The sequence below is a fragment of the Rhinoraja longicauda genome, chromosome 1 (genome assembly GCF_053455715.1).
Source record: "Rhinoraja longicauda isolate Sanriku21f chromosome 1, sRhiLon1.1, whole genome shotgun sequence".
Classification (NCBI taxonomy): domain Eukaryota; kingdom Metazoa; phylum Chordata; class Chondrichthyes; order Rajiformes; family Arhynchobatidae; genus Rhinoraja; species Rhinoraja longicauda.
Window position 1 is genome coordinate 75,759,822 of NC_135953.1, and position 20,881 is coordinate 75,780,702.

Below are 20,881 nucleotides of genomic sequence, written 5' to 3' on the forward strand. Positions count from 1 at the left end.
CATCACAAAATCCATTCAGCCCACAAAGAATGCTCTCTCATCAGAAAGGGAAAGGCTACATCTGAAAGGCCAGTACCTAGTCTTGGGCTCAAATATCAAGTCAGGAGCTTTGCAATATGAGTGATAACATAATCTTTTACCATTAGTAACATTGAGTCTTTAAATATATATTTGTTCAAAATACATAAAGATTTTATATATAAATATCTCAAATGAATTTATAATCTTTTCAACACAACTAAACCTAGTTGCTCAAGTTTGAACAAATACTTTTTGGTAAATATAAAATAATTAATTTCCAAGTCAGATATATAGTTCTGAGCTAGCCAATTCCAGTGATCCAAAGATGGGAACAATATTTTTCTTATTTACAATATTTCTTGCCCCATGTTGCTCAGAATAACATGACCGTGTGCAAATACAGATGAAAAACTAATTAAACAATAGATGATTAGATGCAAAGAAATGTAGTCAGATGAGTAACTATTCTTTATTTAATTAAAAGTTTTCACAGCATACAAAGGTATGTAAAGCATACATCAGTGAAGTATACATATGTAAAGTATACCAAATGAAGAGTTTGGGTTTTAGAGACACAGCCTGAAAACAGGCCCTTTTGCCTACAGTCCACAGTGATCATTGATCAGGTGTTCATACCAGTTCTATGTTAACCCACTTTCTCATCCACTCCATACACATCAAGAGCCCAATCACCTACAAACCCATACATTAGTGGGATGTGGGAGGAAACCAGAGGACCCAGAGGAAACCCACACAATCACAGGGAGAACATGCAAACGGCACACAGACTATATATAGTACAGCCATATAATACTCCCCTGGGTGCCTCAAAAGGCATTACCGCCAATGAATGTGTGAGCAATGTGCAATGTGATGTAGAGAATGCAGTAGCCAAGATGTGCACAATAAATTTTCTTTGATAACCATAATAAAGACCGGATAATTTATTTCAGTGGTGTTGAGCTAGTATCAGTCAATATTGTGAATTTAAATAGAAATATCCATTTATATACAAATCCCGCCATTACCTAATGAATTGATTAGCATTGCAATGATCACTGACAATTATTTCCTCATAGAATTGGAATGGTAAGGCACAAAAGGTCGTTGAAGCATTCTTCATGATAACATCAACAGTTTGATTATTTCCGATTGAAGGGGTCAGACCAGACTTTCATTCCTTCAAAAAGAGATTAAAATTTTGTCAAAGTGGAATATGTGACACACAAGATTATGTACATCTGCACGATTGCCACATTTAAAATCTGAATTCCAATAGTGAAACATTAAACATCTGCTGACATGACATTCAACTTCAATGACAAAACTGGGTTAGAAAGTCATGATTCTGCTAACAGCAGTACAAAAAAGTAATCACATGAAACATAGAATGTTAATCGATTGCAAAATGAGATGAGTTAAAGAGAAATATGATTAAGTACATGCAATGTTACATAAAGTACTTTCGAATTTAAACTAAGAGCAGAGTTTACTGCACATAATATATGCACTTGCAAACATGGCTAAATATCGTACAAATTGCTAATAATACCTATCATTCATTAGATTCACCAATGTGTACATATTTTTGAAAATTTAAGTGGCGTTTCCCCTCCTTCTGATAAAATTGTGAGGAAGTCTGCAGTGCCAAACTGCCCAAATGGTGAAAATGTGGTGGGAGCAGCAACACAATAGACATTGTACCTTATTGCACAAAATAAAGACTGTTGTGCCTATGTGCTTTTGTAACATAAATACCTACAGTTCATAAATGAAAGTAGATTCTAGTAAACATTGATAATGCTGTTCCACATCACAACTTTAGTGCCAGCACTAAAGATTAACAAGTGTCCAAGAGTGAACCAAATAAATATAAGTTGTTGAATATTGCCAACGTTTATTTGCAATTTACATTTTCAGAAGGTTGAATCCAAAGAAAATACAACAACAAACAAAAACAAAAAACACTAATCACAAATATTTTTATTTGATTATGTAATCAAAACAAAATTCATAGAACATAGAACAATACTGCACAGGAATGGGCCCTTCGGCTCACAATGTTTGTGCCGAACATGATGCCAAGTTAAACCAATCTCATTGCCTGTACATAATCCATATTCCACTATTCCCTGCACTTCCAGGTGTCTCTCTAAAAGCTTCTTAAATGCCACTATCCTATCTGCCACCAGTACAACCCCAGGCAGTGTTTCAGGCCACCACTACTCTGTAAAAAAAAACTTGCCCTGCACACCTCCATTGACACATGTCCCTTCTCATCTTATCCCTCTAGTTTTGGACAATTTCACCCTGGGGGAAAGGGGTTCTGATTGTCTATGCAATCTATGCCTCTCATAATGTTATATACTTCTATCAAGTTTCCCTGCAACCTTTGACATTCCAGAAAAAAACAATCCAAGTCTATCCAACCTCTCCCTGTAGCCGAAACCCGTTAATCCAAGCAACATTCTGGTAAACCTTCTTTGCACCCTCGCTAAAGCCTCCACATCATTACTGCAATGGGGTGACATGAACTCCATGCAGCACTCCAAATATGATGTGACCAAAGTCCCAGGGAGCTGCATCACGACTTTCTGACTTGTATATTCAATGCCCCTAGCAATGAAGGCAAGCATACCATATGCCTTCTTTACCATCCTATCTACTTGTGCTGCCACTTTCAGTGAGCTATGAACTTGGACTCCAAGATCCCTCTGCACATCAATGCTGTTAAGGGTCTTGCCGTTAACTGTATACACTTTCCTTACATTCAACTTCCCAAAGTGCAACACTTCACACTTGCTTGGGTTAAACGCCTTCTGTCATTTCTGCAGCTGGTCTATTTCCTGCTGTGCCTTCTGACAGCATTCCTCAGTCTGCAACTCCTCTAATCTTAGTGTTGCCAGCAAACTTACTCACCAACCTATCTACATTTACTACTAGTTCATTTATATATACCACAAACAACAGAGGTCCCAGCACAGATCTCTGCAGTATTCCAATGGTCACGGACCTCCAGCCAGAATATCTACCTTCCACCACAACCCAGTTCCATGAATAAACTAGCTCTGCATCCATATGACCACGCCATCCTGAATCTCATAGAACTTAATCTTCTGGATCTGCCTACCATGAGGGACCTTATCAAAAGCCCTACTAAAATTCATGTATACAACACCCACTGCCCTGCCCTCTTCAATCCTTTTTGTCACCTCCTCAAAAAGCTCGATCAAATTAGACATGACCTGCCACTACAAAGCCGTGCTAGCTATCTCTAATTAGTCCATTCTCTTCCAAATGGGAATAAATCTTATCTTAAAGTATTCGCTCCAATAGTTTCCCTACCTCTGATGTGAGGCTCACCAGCCTATAGTTCCCTGTATTCTATCTACTCCCCTTCTTAAACAAAGGACAACATTGGCCACTCTGCAGTTCTCTGGGACCTCGCGTGTGGCTAGAGAAGAGAGATCTCTGCAATTTCCTCGCTTGCTTCCCTCAATAAACTAGGATAGAGCCCATCAGGCCCTGGTGACTCAACCACCTTGATGCTCTTCAAGAGTCTCTACACCACCTTCTTATTCTATAATTGCCCTAGCATATTTGCATTGTCCACACTGATCACGTTGTCATCCAACTCTTCCCCCTCAGTGAATACAGATGCAAAGTACTCATTTAGTACCTCACCTGTATCCTCCAAGCAAAGATTCCCTGTTATTTTAATTTTTTTCATATCTCTGCAATTTTTCTTGACACAGCAAATGTAAAAAATGTTTTTTAATCAAAGATAATTTGGAATATTGAATAGCTTAAAATGATTTCTGCAATTGGCATAATCAATGACTAAGCAACAAGGTCCGAAAAGCTCACCTCCAGGTTGAATTTCCTCCTGATTTATTCCAGTTCGATTCACCTTTTGCTCCTGCTCTGTTTAAAAGCATTTGTGCAATTGTTTAATATTCACCTCATGACAATAACAATATTGAATTGTTAGATTTTTTTAGATTTAGAGATACAGCGCAGAAACAGGCCCTTCGGCCCACCGGGTCCGCGCCGCCCAGCGATCCCCGCACATTAACACTATCCTACACCCACTAGGGACAAATTTTACATTTGCCCAGCTAATTAACCTACATACCTGTACGTCTTTGGACAATAGACAATAGACAATAGGTGCAGGAGTAGGCCATTCAGCCCTTCGAGCCAGCACCGCCATTCAATGCGATCATGGCTGATCACTATCAATCAGTACCCCGTTCCTGCCTTCTCCCCATACCCCCTCACTCCGCTATCCTTAAGAGCTCTATCCAGCTCTCTCTTGAAAGCATCCAACGAACTGGCCTCCACTGCCTTCTGAGGCAGAGAATTCCACACCTTCACCACCCTCTGACTGAAAAAGTTCTTCCTCATCTCCGTTCTAAATGGCCTACCCCTTATTCTCAAACTGTGGCCCCTTGTTCTGGACTCCCCCAACATTGGGAACATGTTATCTGCCTCTAATGTGTCCAATCCCCTAATTATCTTATATGTTTCAATAAGATCCCCCCTCATCCTTCTAAATTCCAGTGTATACAAGCCCAATCGCTCCAGCCTTTCAACATACGACAGTCCCGCCATTCCGGGAATTAATCTAGTGAACCTACGCTGCACACCCTCCATAGCAAGAATATCCTTCCTCAAATTTGGAGACCAAAACTGCACACAGTACTCCAGGTGCGGTCTCACCAGGGCCCGGTACAACTGTAGAAGGACCTCTTTGCTCCTATACTCAACTCCTCTTGTTACGAAGGCCAACATTCCATTGGCTTTCTTCACTGCCTGCTGAACCTGCATGCTTCCTTTCATTGACTGATGCACTAGGACACCCAGATCTCGTTGAACTCCCCCTCCTCCTAACTTGACACCATTCAGATAATAATCTGCCTTTCTATTCTTACTTCCAAAGTGAATAACCTCACACTTATCTACATTAAACTGCATCTGCCATGTATCCGCCCACTCACACAACCTGTCCAGGTCACCCTGCAGCCTTATTGCATCTTCCTCACAATTCACACTACCCCCCAACTTAGTATCATCTGCAAATTTGCTAATGGTACTTTTAATCCCTTCGTCTAAGTCATTAATGTATATCGTAAATAGCTGGGGTCCCAGCACCGAACCTTGCGGTACCCCACTGGTCACTGCCTGCCATTCCGAAAGGGACCCATTTATCCCCACTCTTTGCTTTCTGTCTGTTAACCAATTTTCTATCCATGTCAGTACCCTACCCCCAATACCATGTGCCCTAATTTTGCCCACTAATCTCCTATGTGGGACCTTGTCGAAGGCTTTCTGAAAGTCGAGGTACACCACATCCACTGACTCTCCCTTGTCAATTTTCCTAGTTACATCCTCAAAAAATTCCAGTAGATTTGTCAAGCATGATTTCCCCTTCGTAAATCCATGCTGACTCGGAACGATCCCGTTACTGCTATCCAAATGCTCAGCAATTTCGTCTTTTATAATTGACTCCAGCATTTTCCCCACCACTGATGTCAGACTAACTGGTCTATAATTACCCGTTTTCTCTCTCCCTCCTTTCTTAAAAAGTGGGATAACATTTGCTATCCTCCAATCCACAGGAACTGATCCTGAATCTATAGAACATTGAAAAATGATCTCCAATGCTTCCACTATTTCTAGAGCCACCTCCTTAAGTACTCTGGGATGCAGACCATCAGGCCCTGGGGATTTATCAGCCTTCAGTCCCATCAGTCTACCCAAAACCATTTCCTGCCTAATGTGGATTTCCTTCAGTTCCTCCATCACCCTAGGTTCTCCAGCCCCTAGAACATTTGGGAGATTGTGTGTATCTTCCTCAGTGAAGACAGATCCAAAGTAACGGTTTAACTCGTCTGCCATTTCTTTGTTCCCCATAATAAATTCCCCTGCTTCTGTCTTCAAGGGACCCACATTTGCCTTGACTATTTTTTTCCTCTTCACGTACCTAAAAAAACTTTTGCTATCCTCCTTTATATTATTGGCTAGTTTACCCTCGTACCTCATCTTTTCTCCTCGTATTGCCTTTTTAGTTAACTTTTGTTGCTCTTTAAAAGAGTCCCAATCCTCTGTCTTCCCACTCTTCTTTGCTATGTTATACTTCCTCTCCTTAATTTTTATGCTGTCCCTGACTTCCCTTGTCAGCCACAGGTGTCTCTTACTCCCCTTGGAGTCTTTCCACCTCTTTGGAATAAATTGATCCTGCAACCTCTGCATTATTCCCAGGAATACCTGCCATTGCTGTTCTACCGTCTTCCCTGCTAGGGCCTCCTTCCAATCAATTTTGGCCAGCTCCCGCCTCATGCCTCTGTAATCCCCTTTGCTATACTGTAATACCGACACTTCCGATTTTCCCTTCTGCCTTTCCATTTGCAGAGTAAAACTTATCATGTTGTGATCACTGCCTCCTAATGGCTCTTTTACCTCTAGTCCCCTTATCAGATCAGGATCATTACACAACACTAAATCCAGAATTGCCTTCTCCCTGGTAGGCTCCAGTACAAGCTGTTCTAAGAATCCATCTCGAAGGCACTCTACAAACTCTCTTTCCTGGGGTCCATTTCCAACCTGATTTTCCCAGTCTACCTGCATGTTGAAATCTCCCATAACCACCGTAGCATTACATTTTTGACATGCCAATTTTATCTCCTGATTTAACTTGCACCCTAAGTCGAGGCTACTGTTTGGGGGCCTATAGATAACTCCCATTAGGGTCTTTTTACCCTTACAATTTCTCATTTCTATCCATACTGATTCAACATCTCCTGATTCTATGTCACCCCTTGCAAGGGAATGAATATCATTCCTTACCATCAGAGCAACCCCACCCCCTCTGCCCACCTGTCTGTCTTTTCTATACGTTGTGTACCCCTGAATATTCAGTTCCCAGCCCTGGTCCTCTTGTAGCCATGTCTCAGTGATCCCTACAACATCATACTTGCCCATGACTAACTGAGCCTCAAGCTCATCCACTTTATTTTTTATACTACGCGCATTTAAGTACAACACTTTAACTTCTGTATTTACCTCCCCTCTCACATCGTTCACAATTGGCCCTGCCCTTAATTTCTTTTCCGCTCTAGAACTTCTGTTCCCATTCTTCCGAGAGTCTTTTGCAATATCTCCTGTATTCCCTTTTACCTCATCTTCATATTCACCTTCATTTGGAGTGTGGGAGGAAACCGAAGATCTCGGAGAAAACCCACGCAGGTCACGGGGAGAACGTACAAACTCCGTACAGTACAGCACCCGTAGTCAGGATCGAACCTGAGTCTCCGGCGCTGCATTCGCTGTAAGGCAGCAACTCTACCGCTGTGCCACCGTGCCGCCAATAGTTTGTTTTACATAACTACTATTAAGTAACAAACAGTTCCACAAAATAGCTAACACAGGAGAATCACATTTGGGAGCATGTGACTGATTTTGCTTGAGTGCAGCCATTTTCAGGAAGGCCGAATGTTTCCTTGGAGAGGTGCTGGCTATGTGGTAAATGGTGTGGGGAGAGCACAGGATTTGATTGGTGACAACAATGCAGTAATGGCAAGTCAAGCCCTGGGCCTGAAAATGTGTAGGAAGGAACTGCAGATGCTGGTTTGAACTGTAGACACAAAAAGCTGGAGTAACTCAGTGGGACAACTCTGGAGAGAGGGTCTGAAGAAGGGTCTCGACACAAAGCATCACCCATTTCTTCTCTCCAGAGATACTGCCTGACCCGCTGAGTTATTCCAACTTCTTGTGTCTATCCTGGACCTGGAAACGCGAGTAACGATTGGGATGAAGATAGAGTTAAACGGAAAACAGCTTTCCATTTATAAAGCTTTGCTCCTTTAAAGACTCCTCAAAATGCTGGCTCCGTCCTGAGGATGGAGTTGGATTCACTGGAGATGGTCTTGGAAGGGAGGATGCTCCTCAATCTGCAGAACATCTTGAACAATACAGCTCACCTCCTCCATGATACACTGGTCAACCTGAGCACCTTCAGCAACAGACTGGCCCCACAGGACGCCACAGGAAATCTATTTTCCCTGTGGCTATCAAACTGTACAACTCCTCCCCCTTCTGTCGTGGGGTAGACTGACTCCCTCCCCCATCTTTGCACATCCCCAATCCTGGACTTCAACTCATCACTTGAATTTCATGTTTCATGTATCTTATTGTGTTTTTATGACTGTTGGCAGACCAATTACTCTCTGGGATAAATGAAGTTCTATTGCATTGTAAATATTTTTTTCTTATTTATTTTTATGCAGGAAACTGGCAACACTAGCAAAGCTAGAACTTATTACCCAGCCTAAACTGCCCTTCGATCTGATGAATGGTCTCAACCCGAAATGTCACCTATTCCTTTTCTCCAGAGATGCTACATGACCCACTGAGTTATTCCAGCATTTTGTGTCTATCTGTCCTTCTGAGGTTGGCTGTAAGCTATCATAAATTGATGCAGTCTTTCCGGTAAATAAACAATGTACAGATGAGGGTGTTCCCGTGGAACTCTTGGTGGGAGAAGTTTCTCGTTTGGGTATGCGTTTCATCAATGGCACACTCTACGCTAGTGCACCCTTCTGAATGCTGCACTTGAACCCGTCTTCCATTGCTTTTGAAAGCACATTTCTACTTTGAATCCCTCCGACAATGACGACAGTTTCTCTCTCTATATATCTTCAACCATCATAATTTGTCTTCAAATTAACACATAAACCTGCTCTGATTCAAGGAGAACAATATTAATTTCTCCAGTGTATCTATATAATTGAAATGCCTCATCCTTGGCATTGTTTTCGTAAATCTGTTCAGCAACCCACTGAAGCAAGGACATTTTTCCTATCCATCTCCTACCATCTTCCAAAACTCTATATCAATTTTGTAATTATTCCTGTGGATTGGGGCGTTAATGTGACCTCACTATTTAAGAAGGGAAAAAGAAAACAGGAAACCACCATACTACTAGCCTAATGGGAGGAATAGGGAAATTACAGGAACCTATGATTAAGGATATAACATAACAGAAAATAATACGATTGACTGGCTTCAACATGAAAATCGTGTTTGATTAATCTGATTTCGTTTTGAGAATGTAATTAAAACAGAAGGAACAAGTGGAAGCGGTGCATTAGGATTTTGAGGATGTTTTAAACAAGCTGCAGAGTGGAGGGTGGTCATTGAGGTTCGAGAACATGAAATTGGGGAAATAACACTGACATTGATTAAGAATCACAAACAAACAGAGAAAGCTACTAGATAAAAGGCCAGTCATTTAAAACTGAGGTACATTTAAAAGCATTCTCTCAGACAGAAGTGAATCTCTGCAATTCTTTGCCCCAGAAGGCAGTGGGAGGCCAGATTATTAGATATTCAAGCTGCAAATAGATCGATTTAAAAAAAAAAAATTGAGGAATTTTGGGTTAAGAGGGAAGTGGCAAAGGAATTAAATCCAGCATAGAATAGCTATGATCATATCATATTGCAAGGCTGTCTTGAAGGGGTTATGGATTGCTTCCACTCCTATTTTCGAGAGTCGGTAATTGGAAGAAAAGCACAGAGTGGGAATAAATGGATGGTTCTTAGGTTGACACCTGTGACGAGTGAGGACGGCAGGAATTGAAACTTTGGTCCCAGTTTTTCATAACATATACTGACAATTTGTCACAAGGGGAAGGAATGTCATACTTCCAAGTTTGCTTCAGATATTAAACTAGGTGGAATGATGTTACAGAGAAATAAGTAATGAGGCTTAAAGAGGATATAAACAATTTTAGTGAGTGAATGAGAGAATATAAAGTGGAAAATATCCACCGTGGTAATAGAAAAACATGGTATTTGGTAAATGGTGAGAGATTTCCAAAGGGTCCTGGTAGTGCTTGTCTAGTGCTAGTCCTGAGGGGTACATACAGTTAAAGTGAGAGAGAGGACAAATGGCATCCAAGTCTTTATTGTGAAAGGATTGGAATATAGAAGTAAGGAAATCTTTTTGGAACTGTGTAGGGTTTGGCGACTACTGTGGAGTTTTGGTCTCTTACCTAAGAAAGAGGGAATACAATAAAGATTCATTTAGATTTCAGAAATGACAAATCTGCTACACGAGACTGGATAGACTGGGAATTGATTTTCTAGAATTTAGAAGAATGACAGGAGATCTCATCAAAACACAACATAAAGGGCTTGACAGGGTAGATACAAGGATGCTTTCCTGGCTGATGACTCCAGGTTCAGGGAGCAGATATTCAGAATAAGGGGTAGGCCATTTAAGACCGAGATCAGAAAGGTCTTTATTCAGAGGATGGTGAAAGCCCTGGGCAGAGTGGACGTGGAGATGATGTTTCCAGTCGTAGGAGAGTCTAGACCAGAGCGCACAACCAGAGAATAAAAGGACATACCTTTTGAATAGAAGATGAGGAATTTCTTTAGCCAGAGGGTGGTGAATCTGTGGAATTCATTTGTGAGCCAAATCATCAAGTATTTTTAAAGCAGAGATTGATAGGTTCTTGATTAGTAAGGGCACCAAGGGTTATGGGGTGAAGCCAGGAGAATGGGGTTGAGGGAGAAAAATAGATCCGCCATGATCAAATGATGGAGCAGACTCTATGGGTCGATTGGTGTCATTCTCATCACCTGCTACCACTTTCACAGGTGCACTCTCTCTTTAGTGCTCCCAAACGCATTCACTTCCCAGAGACCAGCGACATTGTTTAAACCCAGACCAAAACCACCTGCTGAAGGAACCCAGTGGGCTAGGGAGTATCAGCGGTGCTAAATGGACAGACCACACTTTGGGTCAGAGCCCCATCTTCAGACTGATGGATTAGAAGGGAGATTGCTGGAAGGGATGGGGCAAGAACTGGCAAGAGATAGGTGGATTCTGGTGAGGAACGGTTGAATGATAGATGAGTCAAGTGATAGAGATACAAATTAATGCTGGAGGTGAAGTGGAAAACTCAGACGTGCAGATGTGGAGTTGTGAAAGGAAAAATGCGAAGAAATTAAATGTAATACCAGAAGGATAGTCTATGGAAGGAAAATGGTGGGTCATGAGCAGTGAAGGGTGGGAGATGAGCAGATGGAGAAGTTAGGAAGTGGGTGACAAGGGTGGAGGAGGTGGAAATAAAGATGTGCATGGGGTGGGGAGAGACTGGTAGATGAGAATGAGTGGGGCGGTTGCCTTTTAAAGGTATTCTCCCATTCTCATTTACTCAGTCTCACAACCGCCCTCCATGTACACCTTACTTTCCAACCCTCCCTTCTCACCCAGTTCCTTACCCTCCTCCTTCCCCACTCATCCCTTCCAAATCCATCTCCTCCCTTTGTTTTCCACCCACTAACCTGTCCTCTGGTTCACCATTTGACTTTCCATCTTATCAGATTCCACATCCCCTCCAGCCTTGGAACTGGGCCTGGAATCCAGGTGAGTCGATTCAGGCAGCCCTGGCCTGCCCTTCCTCACCTGCCTCGTCTGCCAATCAACCACTGCTTACATGGATCCAACTATCACTTGCCAGCTAGACACAAAATGCTGGAGTAACTTAGCAGGCCAGGCAGCATCTCTGGAGAAAAAGGAATAGGTGATGGCCTCAGGAATGGTACAATCCATAATGGCCCATTGTTGGCTGGGGAAGATGTACTAATGACAGGAATACAAGGATCTGTTGTTGGCACTGTTTTGTTCTGGCCCTCTCAGTCTGAAGAAGGGTTCCGAGCCAAAACGTCACCTATTCCTTTTTTCTCCAGAGATGCTGCCTGTCCCGCTGCGTTACTCCAGCGTTTTGTGTCTATCTCGGTAAAAACCAGCATCTGCAATTCCTTCCCACACATCTTATCACTTGCCAGCTCTTGCTTCACCCCCTCCCTCGTCTCTTTCTCTCAGCTGTCTCCCCTTTACTTCGGCAAAACACAAAGTGTTGTTGGAACTCAGCAGGTCAGGCAGCATAAGAAAATAACTGCAGATGCTGGTACAAATCGATTTATTCGCAAAATGCTGGAGTAACTCAGCAGGTCAGGCAGCATCTCGGGAGAGATGGAAGGGGTGACGTTTCGGGTCGAGACCCTTCTTCAGACTGATGTCAGGGGGGCGGGACAAAGGAAGGATATAGGTGGAGACAGGAAGATAGAGGGAGATCTGGGAAGGAGGAGGGGAATGGAGGGACAGAGGAACTATCTAAAGTTGGAGAAGTCGATGTTCATCCCACTGGGCTGCAAACTGCCCAGGCGAAATATGAGGTGCTGTTCCTCCAATTTCCGGTGGGCCTCACTATGGCACTGGAGGAGGCCCATGACAGAAAGGTCAGACTGGGAATGGGAGGGGGAGTTGAAGTGCTCGGCCACCGGGAAATCAGTTTGGTTAATGCGGACCAAGCGCAGGTGTTCAGCGAAGCCATCGCCGAGCCTGCGCTTGGTTTCGCCGATGTAAACAAGTTGACATCTAGAGCAGCGGATGAATAGATGAGGTTGGAGAAGGTGCAGGTGAACCTTTGTCTCACCTGGAAAGACTGTTTGGGTCCTTGGATGGAGTTGAGGGGGGAGGTAAAGGGACAGGTGTTGCATCTCTTGCGGTTGCAGGGGAAAGTGCAGGGGTTGGGGTGGTTTGGGTAGGAAGGGACGAGTGGACCAGGGAGTTACGGAGGGAACGGTCTCTGCGGAACGCCGAGAGGGGAGGGGATGGGAAGATATGGCCAGTGGTGGGGTCCCGTTGTAGGTTGCGGAAATGTTGGTGGATGATATGTTGGATCCGCTGGCTGGTGGGGTGGAAGGTGACAACGAGGGGGATTCTGTCCTTGTTGCGAGTGGGGGGAGGGGGAGCAAGAGAGGAGCTGACCCTAGAAGAGACCCTAGTGAGAGCCTCATCTATAATGGAGGAGGGGAAGCCCCGTTTCCTGAAGGTCAGGCAGCATCTGTGGAGGGAAATGGACAGACGTGACTGGTGGAGGTTCTCGACCCCACCGTCGCCTGTTGACTCCCTCCACAGCACAGATGATGCCGCTACGACCCTTTGTGTTTTGCTGAAGTACAGGGGAGATAGTTCCTCGAGAATCTACCATCTACAGTCTCTCTCCATTCTTTAAACCCACTTCCAGGTTGTGGCGGCCGCACAGGCGCCGTACTGCAAGTTGACATTTGTTCGCTTTATCCTTCCAGTCGATTCGGAGGAATTCACAGAGACCGTCCTGCTGGGGCTGGACCGCATTAGTGGTCCGGAAAAAACTGCTGGAGAAACTCAGCAGGCCAGACTGACTGACTGACGGCCGGGCAAACGCCTGCTCCAGTCCTCCCTCGCACCGGCCGAGCTCAGGGTCGGAGACGGGACCGCGACCCGGCGCCGTCCTGTTGGGGCCGGATTGGGACCTGGACCGTCATGTTGGGGCCGGACTGGGACCTGGACCGTCCTGCTGGGGCCGGATTGGGACCTGGACCGTCCTGTTGGGGCCGGATTGGGACCTGGACCGTCATGTTGGGGCCGGACTGGGACCTGGACCGTCCTGCTGGGGCCGGATTGGGACCGCGACCCGGCGCCGTCCTGCTGGGACCGGACCCGGGGCCCAACCGTCAAAACAAACCGCCGCCGCGAGGCGCTGCCCCTCCATCCGCTGCAACTCACGGTAATCCTGAGTGTAGATCAGCGGTCGGAAATAGATGGGGTAAAACGCAGCTCCGACAGCGGCCGCGAAGCCGCCGAACAGCAGCACTGCCCGCAGGTTCTTGGCCATCACGGACCGGCCCGGACTGGGGGGGGGGGGGGGGCCGGCTCTAGCGGCGGCGGCGGTGGTGCCTTGCCTCGCCTCCCCTCCCTCCTCCTCCTCCTCCTCCTCTCAGACAGCGCCGGCTACCACGTGACGGCGGGCGCCATCTTTGACACAGTCACGGGTGGGCCCCGACAGAGGACGCGTGGCGCAGGTGCAGAAAGCCACGCCTCCAAACGACCCATTTACAGAAATACAGCAAACCCTCCTTATAACGAACTATGGCGCCCGTTATTGCCGATTGTCCGCTATAACCGAGCAAGGTATTATCGGTGTATGTAATAGAAACGAACAACGGCAATTGTTGTTTAATACACAAAAGGACATTGTTGGGGTAACTTAACAGGTCAGACTGCATCCCTGGAGAACATGAGACCCTTCAGTCTTGAGAATGATCAGCCATGATCACATTGATTGGTGGTGCTAGCTTGAAGGGCCGAATGGCCAACTCCTGCACCTATTGTCTATTGACGCTCGGTCAGGAACTGGGCCTGGAATCCAGTTGGCAGCCAGGGGGAGAGGCGAGAATGAAAGAAGTCTATGTCATGGCTCACATGCGGCTGGAGAGTAGGTAAGAGACGGCGATGGCAGGAGATGCATTAGGCAGCCAAGGAAGCTGTGTGGGCCGGCAGTGGCAGCAGGAGGTCTGGCCTAGAAGCGGCACGAGCCAGGGATGGTGTGGGCAGCCAGGGTTGCAAGTGGCCGGGGAGGCGACTCCAGCCGGGGTGGCGTTGGCAGCGTCCATAGGTCCTTGGGCATGACTAGTATAACCTTCTGAGTGTAATTAGTGCCTCAATGTTGGCATTGAAGGCCTGAGAGAGAGAGGAAGTTGACATTTGTTTGATTTTTCTCCCAGTGGATTTGGAGAAATGTGGTCCTAAAAAACTGCCTGTGGAACTCAGCAGGCCAGACAACATTTATGAAGGAAAATGGATAGAAAATGTATCAGCATTAACTGATGCAGTTAATCCAGATTTCATGAGCATATAGACCAGATAGAGTTCACTGCAGCTCATTAAACTGTGAGTTCATGCCACTTTTGAAAACTTCAGATATCTTATTTTTTCTTCAGTGGTGAAAGCAGTGGTGAAGTTCATGATCAATGTTGGCATTCTCTGAGAGGCAGCTTAGAGATATAGCATGGAAACAGGCCCTTCGGCCCACCGAGTCCTGTCCAACCATTGATCACCTGTTCACACTTGTTCTATGTTATCTTCTTTTCTCATCAACTCCTGACCCACCAGGGATAATTTACAGAGGCCAATTAACCTACAAACCAGCACATAGTTGGGACGTGGAAGGAAACCAGAGCACCCAGAGGAGACCCATGTGGTCACAGGGAGAACATGCAAACTCCACACAGACAGCACCCGAATCTAATCTGGGTCTCTGGTGCTACGAGGTAGCAGCTGTGCCACTGTCTGCCCCTTTTTAAAATGTTATTCTACTCCACCATCCAAATGATCTTCCAGCTCTCAAGATGTAAGAAACAGTACATGTTTTATATTATCTTGCTTTAAACCTTTATTATCAAAATATTGGGGCAGGTTGGTGGAGGACACTTGTGTTGTGAATGTTAAATGGGAGACCAATTTTCTCATGTTTCAGTGAATGAATGATGCTATGTCATTCAGGCTCTGAACATGCATACACCCAACATCATCCGCCTCCACGTGTCCATAATCTTCATTTTCTCCAAGGGTGTTGCCTGACCCGCTGGGAGCATATAGGAAGGTGAGGTTCACTGCTGCTCATTAAACTGTGAGTTTTGTAGCACTTTTGAAATCTTAAACTTCAAGTATCTTATTTTTTTCTTCAGTTGACCTGAGCAGTTGTTTTATGTTCAGGATTTTAACAGCTGTGGTCTCGAGTCTATTACCTGCAGACTGCAGCTCAGCTGCTTAGGTTGATATGCTCTTGGTTCACCTTGGCTTAGGACCAAATACACCAAGGCCTCATCTTCGTGGGTGCCAAGAACAGAGGTGAACTTATCAAAGACAAAAAGGCAGTGTATCCTCAGTTGAAAAGACACTTCAAAGGCCTTCTCAACCCTGAAGCATTCCTTCATATGAACTCGCTTGACTCCCATCCCAAAGTATCCCGGCGAGCCGAAGGACCAGTTCGCCTGCCAAAGACTGGGGACTCACCCGCCCTGGACAGAGGACTCGCCTGGTAGGCCTGACTAGCCTGCAGCAGATGTAGGACCCGCATTGCAGACCAGAATCCACCTCAAAGGCCCAACTCGCCTGCCACAGACCGGAAACTCACCTGCCATGGACAGAGGACCCACACCACAGTCCGGAAGCCGCCCGGAAGGGCCAGCTCGCCGGCGTGGATCGAGGACCTGCGCTGTGGATCGAGGACCTGTGCTGCAGACCCACCTGGAAGGCCCGACTCACCTGCCCAGAGCGGAAGGAGTCGGATGGAGCAGACCTGTTGCGGGAGGCAATGCAATGCCTCGACAGTGGAGCGGGCCACTGGAGGCCCAGCAATAGCCTGGTGCTCGGCTGAACCGGACGCCGCTCTCAGAGGCCAAGCGCATGGACGCACACAGCCTACAGTAGCACGGAGCAGTGAGCAACGGTGGAGAACACCAACAGCCATGCTTGGCTGGGCTGTCCCTGCAACGCCGCCATGACAATGGGCTTTCATGGTCAGGTCAAGAACCCTGCACTTACAACAACTGGGACTTAAAAATGGCACCAAAAACTGGCAACTCAGAAGGCAGTGGAGGCCAATTCTCTGAATGCTTTCAAGAGAGAGCTAGATAGAGCTCTTAAGGATAGCGGAGTCAGGGGGTATGGGGAGAAGGCAGGAACAGGGTACTGATTGAGAATGATCAGCCATGATCACATTGAATGGTGGTGCTGGCTCGAAGGGCCGAATGCCCTACTCCTGCACCTATTGTCTATTGTATCACATCAGTTCCATATATCATTACCATATATCTTTAAATTGGTGTGTTAGCAACCGTAACTATGTTTTTTTAAGTACAACTTCTTGGGAATTTTACTGGAGCCATTCTAGATATGTCTTTGTTAAATCTCTGAGTAATTTTACTATGACTGCTAGATGAGGGTATTAAACAAATCCCACAAGTATTATGTCATTTATCTATATAGGTAACTCCTGCGCTATGAAGGGGGTGGAGTTATATTCCTTGAAAATGGTCTGCATCAAGATTTTCTGCATGTGTCAGGAAACAAGAGGTTTTTTTAAAAAGCATTTATTTATATACTCTTTTTGACAAATTTAATGAGCACAATTTATTTCATATTTCAAATCTTTGGCTAACTGAGGTGAGTGGCACCCTCTCCCCTTCCCTGTCCCCCTCTACGAGGAATGGGCCCAACGGGTCCATTTGGTCTAGTAGAACCTAATCTTTGCCGTCAGTTTCACTTTCTCTATATTTGGAATCGCTCTATACTGACTGCATCTTTGAAGAAAAGCAACTGAATGTTATTGTCACGAATTGCTTCTTTCGGATTTTCTCCAAAGCCAACAGCCACAAAATTATCAGCAATTACTTTTATCCCTAAAGTCATTCCATAACATTTTCCTTCAGAATTTTTCTAGTGTGGAGCTTATCCCAAATATACCTCCCAAAAGGTGATGGCTATTCATGCAATTTCATAACCCCAAACCTCATTTTAACATCTAGAACTGAACAAACGTTATCACCACATTGGAATGATAGTGATTAATACATGTGTTCAATTACTTTATTCAAGGCTTCGGGATCTAAACATATACACATTAATTCGGAGACACATGAAGCTGCGGATGCTAAAACCTTGAGTAAAACACAAAGTGGTGGAGTTACTCAGCGAATCAGACAACATCTGAGGAAGGGATGGACATTCTGAAGAAGGGTCCCTACCAACATTTTGCCTATCCATTCTCTACAGATGCTGCCTGGCCTGCTGAGCTGCACTAGTTTTACAGAGTGATTCATCTTTAGATATTGCTCCAATTGTATAGCTCCAGATGCTGCTCCTGATCTGGAATATCTTGTCTGACCAGATTGCTTCATGTTTCTTTCATCTTTTCTCTTGAAGTTGTTGGTAACCTAGAATGGACATATTAGACTGGATATACTGTTTTATAAAGCCTAATTAAGTTCTCTTCTTTAAAAGTTGTCTATTTTTTACATTAAAACCTTGAGAATGATTTTGCATTAAACACGTCTTGGCTACTGGTTATACTCTTTTAATGTTCAAACCATGAGTCAGTGAATGGCGTCTTATTAAGAATATCATTATTATTATGCATGATAATATCCAAGCTCAGGCACGTCTTTCTGCTCAGCAGAGTTCTTATCATGCTATCTGCATGCTTACACTCCAACCTATACTTGCATGTGCCACACTGAACAAAATTTTACAACTTTCCAATATGAAAGCAAGTCGACGATCTATGATAACACCATGTATAAGAAGATAACTGCAGATGCTGGTACAAATCGAAGATTTTTATTCACAAAATGCTGGAGTAACTCAGCAGGACAGGCAGCATCTCGGGAGAGAAGGAATGTGTGACGCTTTGTGTCGAGACCCTTCTTCAGACTGATGTCAGGGGGGCGGGACAAAGGAACAGACGCATGCAAGTCCCAAGAAAGCAGATGTGGCTAAGGTAGCTAGTCTGGGTCAAGATGTGGTCGTAGAGTAGGAGGGCAGGAGAAATCACAGAGGGGGAGCAGCGAGAGAGCATGTTGCTAAACTCTCGTCGAAGAGAGGAGGAGAACTTCTTCAAAGTGGACATACCTTGAGGAGGAATCGCAGTGGAGCAACAAGTAGTATAAGAAGATAACTGCAGATGCTGGTACAAATCGAAGGTTTTTATTCACAAAATGCTGGAGTAACTCAGCAGGTCAGGCAGCATGATAACACCATGCTGTTTGTAGTGGGAGATTTGGCCACAATAACCTTGGAGAATGTGAGGAGGGATGATTAGACACTCCAAGAGAGATGATCATTGTTTGATACTCGAGAGGTGAGAAAGTTCCTTGGCTTTCTCAGCCCACCATTCCCTCCGCATACAAGTAAATGCAAATAGTGCTGGAAAACATCATTGATAATTCCTCCAACTCAAATGTCATAGTCAGATGACCATTGATGAAACAGCTGAAGATAATTGGGCCAAGAAATTATTTTGATGGCAAGGAATAGGTGGGGGGGGGGGGGGGGGGGGGGGCGGGACGCAGGGGGAGATAATTTGCCCCCTTCAAACCTGCTTGCCATTGAATAAGACCATTGCTGATCCAAAGATCGTTATGTTGTAAAATTCTGCAATCAAATCTTCAAATAAGTTTGAAGTGCAAAAACTGGCAGAAAGGCAAGTAGAAATGTATTCATAGAGTCATGGAGTCATAGAGCTGTACAGTCTGGAATCAGACCCTTCGGCCCTCCCTGTCCATGCTGACCAAGTTGGCATACTGGACAGTCCCATTTGCCTGGATTTGGCCCAGATCTCTCTGCCCCCCCCCCCCCCCGCCCATCCACGTGTCTGCCCAAATGTGTTTTAAAAGATGTAATTGTGCATTTACAGTGTTGGTTCTGATTAATTTGCAAATGTCAAGCTAGTTTTAGCAACTTAATTAACCACCAGAGATAACAAGAAACGCAGTCCAATTTAATAACATTCATCCCACCACTGGACTGGAGAAGCCTGCATTTCCACTGCAGCTCAGAGTGGCAGCTAATTGTGCTTGAATAGAGGTTGCAATGCTAGCTGAAGATAGACGGTGGCTCAGCGAGTCAGGCAGCATCTCTGGAAAAAAGGAATAGGTGATGTTTTGGGTTGAGACCTTTCATTTTCAACCTAGGTTGATCCCACAACAGTACTAATGAAGCTCGTCACCACTTGCATGTTGGAAAGGACGGTCTCTAAGTAACTTGGCAAAACATTAATAATTTGGTGCCAGGCTCTTCGATGCATCCTGATTCTAAGCTCAATGTTTCTGAGATTCATTGATTCGTAGATATTAAGGGAATTAAGGGAAACAGGATTAGTGCAGGAAAACGGCTTGATTGTAATCATGTATGCTCTTTCCGCTGACTGGTTAGCACGCAACAAAAGCTTTTCACTGTACCTCGGTACACGTGACAATAAACTAAACTAAACTTTCATCAGGTCCACTTTCCCACCCATCCCCAGAATTCTTGATTCCCTCACTAATTAAAAAGCTATCAGTCTCAGCTTTGAATATACTCATTGATGCAATCTCCATGGTTTTCAAGGACAAGGAATTCCAAAGATCCACAACTGTTTGAGTGAAATAAGTTATCCCTCATCTCAGTCTTAAATGGAGACCTGCTCATTTTGAGACTATGCCCTCTGATCTTATTCTCTCTCATGAGGGGAACCATCCTCCCAGCATTTACAGATAGGCACAAAAGAGTGACACAAAATGCTGGAGTAACTCAGCGGGCCTGGCAGCATCTCTGGAGAGAAGGAATCTGTGATATTTCTGGTCAAGATCCTTCTTCAGACTTTACTGAGAGGCAACCTCCCACCAACTCCATCTGAACAAATTATTCATTAACTCTGCCCAGCCAATTCATTATCCAACTCTGGGAAGTCTGTTAACCATTTCGATCTGGGGAATTCATTAACCAAGAGCACCAAATATCTTAAACAGTTCAAAAGTTAGTTAATCTCTCCCACTCTCTGAGAGTCATTACTCCTCATTAGCATACATTTTTTGTTGATAGTTACAAGTTATATCCTTTAATATCTGCCATTGCTTGTCTGTAGGAGCCATTTGTGTTGCCTGTACATTGTTTTCTCCAGTCCATTTTAGCTATTTTTAGCTAACTCTTTCCTTTGTAGAATTCCCTTAAATTTAACGCATTTGTATCAGACCTAAGTTTCTTACTCTCTCTCAATGCTAATGTGCACTGCACTTCCCTTGGGGGGGGGGGGGGGTCTGTTACTCTTGAAATTATTTATTAAAACTATCTAATTTGACATTATCGGATCCAAAGTAGCCTGCTCTGGTTGGCTGGATAATGTGCGGTTCTGGGAAATGTACTTTGTGAATTCAGTCTTGCTGTTCCCATTTCCAATTCGAATAACCCAATCTTCGTGAACAT

The 20,881-nt window shown here is 44.7% G+C and overlaps 2 protein-coding genes across 2 annotated transcripts in view; one reads left to right on the forward strand and one right to left on the reverse strand.

The window, feature by feature from the left end:
• Positions 1–476: 476 nt before the first annotated feature.
• On the reverse strand, positions 477–13,817 carry smim20 (small integral membrane protein 20). The gene is made up of 3 exons (XM_078410737.1): positions 13,646–13,817; positions 3,889–3,945; positions 477–1,201 (listed from the first exon to the last, which is right to left on the reverse strand). The coding sequence occupies exons 1-3, from the start codon at positions 13,752–13,754 to the stop codon at positions 1,164–1,166; spliced, it is 204 nt and encodes a 67-aa protein (XP_078266863.1). The 5' UTR covers positions 13,755–13,817; the 3' UTR covers positions 477–1,163.
• A 155-nt stretch (positions 13,818–13,972) lies between these two features.
• Positions 13,973–20,881, forward strand: part of LOC144594226 (protein sel-1 homolog 3-like) — an 80,191-nt gene continuing 73,282 nt past the window's right edge. The window contains exon 1 of the mRNA XM_078400457.1: positions 13,973–14,050. The gene's annotated coding sequence lies outside the window, so the exon portion shown is untranslated. The remainder of the gene's footprint in view (positions 14,051–20,881) is intronic.

Excerpts from the sequence above, each read along its gene's own strand:
- smim20 (XM_078410737.1), bottom strand. The coding sequence starts at position 13,754 with ATGGCCAAGAACCTGCGGGCAGTGCTGCTGTTCGGCGGCTTCGCGGCC. Across the intron at positions 3,946-13,645 it reads GATCTACACTCAGGATTACC|AGCAGGAGCAAAAGGTGAAT; the intron begins GTGAGTTGCAGC and ends GCTTTTAAACAG. Across the intron at positions 1,202-3,888 it reads GGAGGAAATTCAACCTGGAG|GAATGAAAGTCTGGTCTGAC; the intron begins GTGAGCTTTTCG and ends CTCTTTTTGAAG.